This window comes from Pagrus major, chromosome 23, assembly GCF_040436345.1.
Source record: "Pagrus major chromosome 23, Pma_NU_1.0".
NCBI classification, from domain to species: domain Eukaryota; kingdom Metazoa; phylum Chordata; class Actinopteri; order Spariformes; family Sparidae; genus Pagrus; species Pagrus major.
This window is the reverse complement of record NC_133237.1, coordinates 11331583-11340767: the sequence shown is the minus strand read 5'-3', so window position 1 is coordinate 11340767 and position 9185 is coordinate 11331583. Positions and strand designations below refer to the sequence as shown.

General features: G+C 41.9%; 1 protein-coding gene across 1 annotated transcript; it reads left to right on the top strand.

The window, feature by feature from the left end:
* Positions 1 to 3547: 3547 nt before the first annotated feature.
* On the top strand, positions 3548 to 6400 carry nptx1l (neuronal pentraxin 1 like). Its single transcript, XM_073495109.1, has 5 exons — positions 3548 to 3991; positions 4204 to 4411; positions 5052 to 5296; positions 5386 to 5565; positions 6179 to 6400. Exons 1-5 carry the CDS (start codon positions 3548 to 3550, stop codon positions 6398 to 6400), a joined length of 1299 nt encoding a protein of 432 aa, XP_073351210.1.
* Positions 6401 to 9185: the final 2785 nt, after the last annotated feature.

Sequence of the window (9185 nt, the reverse complement as noted above, 5' to 3'; positions counted from 1 at the left end):
CCCAAGAGCAATGCAGCTAAAAGCATGACTCTGACTCTGTGCAGAGGTTACTGCTCTCCACATTCACTGCCTGGTTTACTGTGAATGCTTCTGTCAGATTCCCCCTGAAAAAAAAAGAGTTTGGTTATCTCTGCTTGGCTTCTCGGTGTCGACCTTGCACCCGTATTTTACTTCATCCCCCTTAACTCAAGATAAGCACGCCACCAGCGGCAACTGTTACACAAATCTGAACAGTTACATCACCCCCCCAAAAAAACACTTTCTCTTATGAATTTACTGATACACCTGTAAGCTTCAGTTTGGTCCATCAACTTTGGATTACATCACTAAACCTCTCTCCCTTTTCATTCCTCTTAGATGTTGTTGCATCATTAAAATGGCCCGTAATCCACAGGAGACGTTCAAGAGACAACAAGCAAACAAACAAGTTATGTCATGTATTATCACAGTCTTTACATTGCATAAAGATTACTGCGTCACGCATTGACTGCTCAAAATGAAAAAAAGCTGTTATGCAACAAAACATAAGAGAGACAACAACTTTGATAGGGGCACTACGTAGTTTTGGGGAAGACATTTTAATCGGAAGAGGAAAAAAACTTTGGGTGACCCTCATTGACTGATTTTCTACACTTAAACAATAAACAACTTTACTTTGTTTATGTGTGGCGGACCCTGCCACCTTTCTAGCTTCAAACTGTGTTCTGGGACCTTATTTTCCTCTGAGAACAGCTTGTTTATTCACTTATGGGAAAAATAAATAGCTCTAAGTGTGTATTATTACCTCATTAATATTGTGAATATTAAAATTCTGAGTTTCACACTGCCCCTTTAAGATGAATAAATGCAATATTTGAGAGCAGGATTTAGTTTAAATCCCTCAAATGCACCATTTAGTTGCTTAATCATTCCAACCCACTGATAAAACCTCTACAGTACCACAGTATATTGCACCAGCTCTTATTATGCTCTCAGGTTTTGCAGCGTTGAAATTAAGCTCTTCCTCCTGACAACAATTTAATCAGTCCTTCAGTAGCCTGTAAAAAGGCACCTGCAGCGATGAACCATTTAGCACCAGATACCATGTAGATGATAGTAATTATTCCATGACCTATCTAACCTCCCCCGTCTAATATCCTTTTGGCACATGCACACTTTTGTCTCTCCTGCCGTGTACGTCTCCCTCTGTTCATCCCTCAGAAGAGATCAATTTTAATCTGAGAGCCGATATGTTTTCATTACTTATTCAGAATGTTTTCATTTTATTTCCAGCATTGACTGAATAAATAAGAGCCGAGTGGGCAACGAAAAATAATAAAATTGTCCTTCCTGAATAATAGATAGGGTAAATTGCTTGGGGACAGATTATCATTTGAGAAACTGAATTATTGAGATGATTATGGCGGTGAGGTGGCGAGCAGATCGCCACATCGCATCGAGAGAGGGTCTCTGTGTGTGTGAGTGTTTGTGTGTCACTACTTTGTCTTGAAATCTTTACTTTGTAGATTACAGCTCCTCACAGTTACCCAGCTGAAACCAAGCATCCCAAATGTGTCGCCCTTGAATGTTTGTGATAATCTGAAGGATGAAGCGTTCCTTTATGTATTGACAAAATGTTCCTACTTCTTAAGCTAAATAAACAAATTTAAACCCTCTTGGATTAGCTGCTGAACATGCATTGTCACAAAGCTACAGCAGGCTGTTTCTCTGACACCATGAGAAGCTGATTTTTGGAGATACGTGGCTCTCACAGGACAACGCTACAAACGTGATGATTATCTTATTGATGCTGTATTGCTGTAGATAAAAAAAACTGTATATAAAATATTTAAAATAAGTTCAATTGTAAACTGCTACTTAAACCTGTAGCTGTCCAAAAACATCAGTTATAATGGTTGAACACTAACAGGGATCATTTAACTGGGGACTGAGTAGCTACTTTAATGTTGGCCACCATCCCAGTGCGTCAGTATTTGACAAGTTCGGAAAGAGACTCAAAAATCAACTTTAGGACCTTTAAGTAAGGTTTTGAATGCAGGACTTCTACTTGTAGTAGAGTGTATTTACAGTGTGGTATTGTAGCTTTCACTTAAAGGTAAAGTTCATCTAAATATGAAGATTCAGTCATTATCCGTTCGTCGGGTGAAGTTTCATAGTCCACAAAACATTTCTGGAGCTTCACAGCCAAAACAGAGCTGCAGCGTTCTCCTAAACAACTGAAGTAGATGGGGACTTGTTTTAAAACGTTTAAAAAAACATTCAAAAATAAATTAAAATGGCTGCTTGTCCATCTTATTCGAAGTCTCCAGAAGCCTTGAGATCCCAAACTGATTTGAAAAATCATTATTTACACCCTCGACTAGCGGCCGAGCTCGCACTTCAGACGGAGTGCGAGCTAACACTTTTAGCTCAGCAGCTACACTGAAGATTTTGGCTTCAAAAAGAATAAAAATCACACATTTACAAATACATTCTGGATCTCGGGGCTTCTAGAAACTTGGATTACAGTGGCCAGTCAGTATGGAGCCATTTTGTTTTCTATTTCAGTTGTTATTTTACATTTTAAAACAAGTCCCCATCTGATTCAGTTGTTTAAGAAAACGCTGCAACTCTGTTTTGGCTGTGAAGCTCCAGATATATTATGTGGGCTTTCGAAACTTCACCTGACTTTCAATAGGCATGAAGGTGAGGAGATAATGACTGAATTTTCATGTTGGCGTGAAAAAACCCTTTAAGTAAGGTTTTGAATGCCCGACTTTTACTTGTAGTGGGGTGTTTTCACAGTTTGGTTGAGGGGGTATGGACTAACCTGTGCGTTTAGCTAAAAAATAATCTACACCTTTTCATTTAGAGTTATCAAACAAAAACATTGAGATAAAGAGTGGAACAATATGATCACATATTCAAACAAAGTGAAGCCACGGTGAGCAGCAGCATGTACGGTGGAGCCGCTGCTCTGCGCTCTGTGATGATGTGATGAGCTCGGATCTGTCCTTGGTGCTGAATCTGCGGGGACTCTGCCGACCACAAAGTGCTGCAACTTCTGATCTGCATCCACCTACTGTGTGTGCGTGAGTGTGTGTGTGTGTGTGTGTGTGAGAGAGAGAGAATGTGTGTGTGTGCCGCGTGTGTGTGACTTTTCCGTGCGCGCAAAACAAAACAAACACAGCTGGCTCTCCTGGCACTCCGCCGCGCAAGCAACCCCTCTCTTCACTGCCTACAAATGCGCGTTTTCCAGATGAATAATACACGGCGAGAAATGACAAATAGTCGACGTGATGAAAGATTAAACATGTGGGAGCCTGAGAGCAAAATGGGTTTCATCTCTTGAATGTGACGCTGCTTTCGGGAGCCGATTAAACGGGGACGGCGCGATTCCCTCCCCTCCTCTGCTCGTGATGCAGTGAAGCAGCTCTGCGCAGAACCGGGCTGGCCGTATAAAAACGGCTGCACCTCCACAGACGGATTACAACAACAAGGAGGGGGACACGGGCGCGAAGTCACTGCGGCTCATCAACCCAGAAGTCAACCACAACCCAGCACAGACATGCAGGTCGCCAGGAAGGGAATCTGTTGGAGACTTTTTCTATTTTCCTGCCTGCTTTTGGAAAGTTCCTGTCAAGACTTTGGCGGGCAGACGCAGTTCATTTGCACGTCCGTGCCCAAGGATATGGACATTTGCGCGGCCACCTTGCAGAACAGCGTGCCAGGCGAGGACCTGAAGACCACCGTTATGCAGCTGCGGGAGACGGTCTTGCAGCAGAAAGAGACCATCATGAACCAAAAAGAGACTATCAGGGAACTGACCTCAAAGTTGGCTCGCTGTGAGAGCCAGAGCGGCGCAGAGCCCGGGGACGCGCGGCCCGGGGGCCGGAGGAAAGAAGCGGGGACCAAAAACACAATGGGGGATGTATCGAGGGGCCCCGCTGACACTTTGACGCAACTATCACAGACTTTACAGTCACTGAAGCAGAGATTAGAAAACCTGGAGGTAGGCTGCTGCTGCTGCTGGATGGTTTTACTTTGGGTGACCCTGCGCAAAGCTCTGTCGACCAAATTACAACCACTTGTGTTGATTTTTTTTGATAATAATCATATTTAAATAATTACATTTGTGAGCACACACGAGAAAATAACATAAATATGAAGTCAATTTTCGTTCTCTACATGAATCTTAACGCTTCTTTTCCCACCCCCTGACAGCAATTCAGCAGAAGTAACAACTCGGTGCAGGCGAACAGCCTCAAAGACCTGCTCCAAAGTAAAATCGACGACTTGGAGAAGCAGGTGTTGTCCCGAGTGAACAGCATCGAGGAGGGGAAGCCCGGGCTGCGCAACGAGACGGAGCAGCGTGGGAGAGTGGAGTCCACCCTCACGTCTCTCCACCAGAGGATCACCGACCTGGAGAAAGGTAGCGCGCAAAAAAAAGAAAAAGAAAAAAAAGAAAAAAGTGAAAGGAGATCACGCAGGGAGGGTGTGGTGGAAGGATCGAGGAGTGATTACTATCAGTCAAGTGGAGATATCAGATCGCAGTGAGGGAGGAAAATGAAAAAAATAACTATTCTTTGCGCATCCAATTTGGCATCATAAGCCTTTTATGACCTCAGCACTCGATTTAATGTTTTACTCATCCTCTCAAAGCTGGAGCAGCCCGCTGTACGGGGCAGTTTCCTGCTCTAATTCATGCAGATTAAACCATTTCAAACACGCAGTGAACGACCCATCCCTGCGTCTGCTCCCTGAGGCATTTGAGAAGTTAAAAAAACGCACGGTGCGCTCTCGGTTCGGGCCCCCTCAGAGAGAGAAAAGAAAGAAAACTAGATATATGTAGCGAGGAGGGGACGAAAACAAGATTGACAACGCCACTACTCCTGCGATAGATTTATCACGCGAGATTAAAGCAAATCTGGAGCGTCACGGTTGTGGATTTGTTGTGTAACGTATAATTCCGACGTAAATCCTCCGGATGTGTGCGTTTGGGAGTGATGCATATGAAACATTAAATGAGTCTGCCCTCTGAAGCCAACTGTTTTCCGTTTTCTTCCACACAGGTCAGAGAGAAAACAGGCCTCTGGATAAATTCCAGCTCACGTTCCCGCTGAGAACCAACTACATGTACGCAAAAGTGAAGAAGAGCCTGCCGGAGATGTACGCGCTCACCGTGTGCATGTGGCTCAAATCCAACGCCTCCCCTGGAGTGGGCACTCCTTTCTCCTACGCTGTTCCTGGTCAAGCCAACGAGCTGGTGCTCATAGAGTGGGGGAACAACCCCATGGAGATACTGATAAATGACAAGGTATGTCTCACACACACACAGAGAAGGGAAATGTCAAGTGTTTTGGAGGTGAACTGCAGCAAACACTCACGTTTTCTTTCTTCTTCTAGGTTGCAAAGCTGCCTTTCCTCATCAACGACGGGAAGTGGCATCATATCTGCGTAACCTGGACGACTCGGGATGGTGTTTGGGAAGCCTTCCAAGATGGAGTCAAGAGAGGGAGTGGAGAGAATCTGGCTCCCTATCACCCCATCAAGCCACAGGGCCTGCTGATCCTCGGGCAAGAGCAGGTAAACACCAACACTGACTGCTTCAGATGGTTTAAAGATCCATGAAGGCAAAGAATAAACCACATTCAGAGAGACATGACAGGATGTTGAGGCAGAGGGATCTTTAAAGCAACACTTTTGCAGAGAGATAGTTGATTGTAGTGGCGGGGTACGCCATCAAAATCGAATACCAAAATTGGGCCTTTGGCGTTGGACCCGAACCATTCACCAAAAGTGTTGGTGTTTAACAATCTGGCAATGAGACTCAACAATCAACTATTTTTCTCCATGACTACTTCAAAAGTTACATAGTGTTGCTTTAAAAATCACTAAACATTAGCCAGCAAGGTGGAAAAGTAAACTTTCCATCTCACTGTGACATAGAAAAGATCAGTTTTCAGTTTTCAGTTTTCAAATCCATCCTCACTCTAATTAATGTAATAGATTTAATGAGGTGATTCGATCTTTAACCGGATCTCATCAAGATCCATGCCCCTCACTCAATTTAATAAGTCAAAAAAAACACAAAAAAACAATCTGATAACCCACAGAGGCAATTTTGCTCCTCCATGAAGCAGCCCCAGGCCAAAAAAATCACATCACCCTTGATTAAATCTATTTGTCTTCACCACAGGACACGCTCGGAGGAGGGTTCGACGCCACACAAGCTTTCGTCGGAGACCTGGCAAACTTCCACATCTGGGATCGTAAACTTTCAGTGGGGGAGATTTACAATCTAGCGACGTGCAGCAGCAAAGCCCAAGTGGGCAACGTGTTTGCGTGGATGGAGACGAGCCTTGATATTTACGGAGGTGCCTCGAAGTGGACATTCGAAGCCTGTCGCCAGCTCAACTGAACTGTACCGCAGGGGAAGAGATCAATGTTGAAGCCACTCCGTTTGTCCCAGCATCGGTAAACCAATTTGAACGATCAGGAGGCGATTATTTCAGTGAATAGCATCTGGATTTGTTATAGATATTTGAAAACATCATTTGTGGACACTTGATAGATTTTTAACAGATTCTCATGTGGGGGGACAGGTCACTGGAAATGGACACTTTGGCGTCCTGTGGCGATCGAATAGATGCTGCTGCTCCGGACAGCAGAGGATGTTCTTCAAAAGTGACAGGCCAGGATCAACAGTACAGTAGAAGGTCATGTAGTTTTTAGTGAACAGATGTCACCGCAATCCAACGAAATTGACTGAACTTCTTCAAATGTCTTTTCTGTCTCGACTGCCAGGGATTTTTCACTGTGAAAAAGGACAAGGTGGACTTCTTTAAAAAGGAATGTTTTCTCCAAGAGGTTATGAAATAGACGTCATTGTTTCTCTCTCACTATTCTTTCTCTGCCACCACCTGCTTGACGTGATTTTGTGTAAAGAATGACGTATTTATTGCCAACATTCGAGCCTGAGTGCCTTGGGCTGTTGAAAAAAGAAATCTCAGCACATTCATTATGATTTGCAGAGTGTTTTTTTTTCTTTTTTTGGTTTATTTTTCTTGTAAATTAATTTCAAAAGAGGTGTTTCTTGTAACACTCTGGATGAGGTGGGATCAGATTGTTTATTGTAAAATGCAATTCATCGATGGCAATGACGCATTTTGCAGATGTTTGTACTTCAGTGGGAATGTTCTCTGTACAGTAACAGCATGTCTTAACTTCTGTAAATGCTGCGTCAGCATCTATGATCTTTGCTTTTACTATCCTACTTTTGGGTTGAGATTTTATACTGTATTGTTATATGCTTAAAGCATGGCAACACTGACAGATTAAAAAAAGTTCTAGTTTTTGTAATAAATTGTGATACTTGAATCATAAGCAGGTGTAAACACATTTATTTAGCACATCTGACATGTTGCACACTCTTTACGACATACAGATCTAATGACATGTGGTGTCGAACAGACACGTGAGGCGACAATTAAATATAGTATGCTTAGTAAGTTTGCTAATCAGAACATTACATATACTGTAGCTGCTACAATCAATATTTTTATAGAAATAATGAATCAGGTGATTACTTGCATTTGAAAGGGGTCACTGGTAATGATGACCCTACAGTTTCACTCAGGTCTGCAAAGTTTTTTAGCACTTTAGGACTTGTTTTGGTTTTACGGCCCACAACTTCACTGTTTTGGTTCTCACCGCTCTTAACAGTGTCGTTATAAAAATAAAGGCCTGCTGTGCGCTTCCCACCCAGCACCAAATAGCAGACAGGCAATGTTAGTGAGTAGCTGGTGAACAGAGTTTACCATGTAGCAGCTAACAAGCCACATTTTCTCCTCAGGTCTTGGTAGAGATGGATGTGTAAATAGCCAATTTGTTGGCAAGTTGCAAATGCATAACATGCTTCTCAGTAATGATTGCTACATGCATAATATGCTTTTATCTGATATTAAACATTAGCTAATATTTATTTACAGTGAATAAGTAATGAAAATAAAATGAAATTAAGAAACGCCCAGCCGGCCAGCCGCTTCGGACCATCCATCAATGCCCCAATCACCCTCCCACATTTTGGTGGCCACCTCAAGATTTTCAGTCGCTCCGCAGGTTTAAGATTCATTTCAAACAGAGAGGCTAATAGACATGGCCATGACATAACAAAAAGCTGGGAAACAAAACACTGATTTACTGTCCAATCAACACAATGCATACAGCAGTACATTTTTCTTGTGTACAATCTTCAAATCAACTGTTGAGAGGTTCCAGAGAGGCCTAAATAAATCTCATAATCCCTTTAAAATCTCCCCTACGGCCAACAGGCAGTAAAAATAATGTGGAATTTTTTTTCCCCTGCTGCACTGTCTGGATTTGTCGACCACTATGCACTCTTGGAAGCATCAGTACACCCAACAACACTTGATTACTGTAAAACAGCTATACTGAACATTAACTCCAAGCTTTAAGCCAATCAACGTAAAACTGGACATGACCTGCCGCATAATTGGCTTCAACCATTGATTTTTTCATCTACCCATTTCAAATGGGTGAAGAACTACAACATATTTACAGTGAATTCTTGTGAATTCATGAATACGTGAGTTTAGCTTTGACACTTGGGAAAAGACAGCAAAATATGTGAGACCGTTTAATATATTCTAAAATACTAAAACATAGTGGTTTCTTCTCACCATGTATTTCATACACAAATGGCCACACAATAATATGTTAAATATGTGAAATCATATTTAATCCCATTTGAATAATTAGTACAAAATTTCTATAGCTTAATGTAAGCCAGTGAATTTTCAGTCAATCAGTTTATCATGAGCACAAAAACCCTGTGTGTTGTCACTAGAATAAACATATACTCAAGACGTTTTCCAGCTAAATTTTATACACAAGTTCACTATAAAATGTAATGTTTTCCATCATGTTCAGTCAATGTGAACATATTTATTAACTAAGTCTGATTACAATAAATTAATGCAGACTCAAACTTAATGCATTTCTTAAATACTTAAAAGAAATGCATTTCAAATGGGTTATTCTGTCACCAGTAACACAATTAGTTAATCAATTCACACACATAGACTCAACATGGTTGAAAAACTATGCATTAAATGTGACCTTTAAAATTGAACTTGTGTGATTGAATTAGATGGAAATTGTACATGTTACTAAAATACTTCCAG

Bases quoted from the DNA above. Each gene is read 5' to 3' on its own strand.
- nptx1l (XM_073495109.1), top strand. From the start codon at position 3,548: ATGCAGGTCGCCAGGAAGGGAATCTGTTGGAGACTTTTTCTATTTTCC. The intron at 3,992-4,203 runs GTAGGCTGCTGC...ACCCCCTGACAG, and splicing joins AGAGATTAGAAAACCTGGAG to CAATTCAGCAGAAGTAACAA. The intron at 5,566-6,178 runs GTAAACACCAAC...TCTTCACCACAG, and splicing joins TGATCCTCGGGCAAGAGCAG to GACACGCTCGGAGGAGGGTT.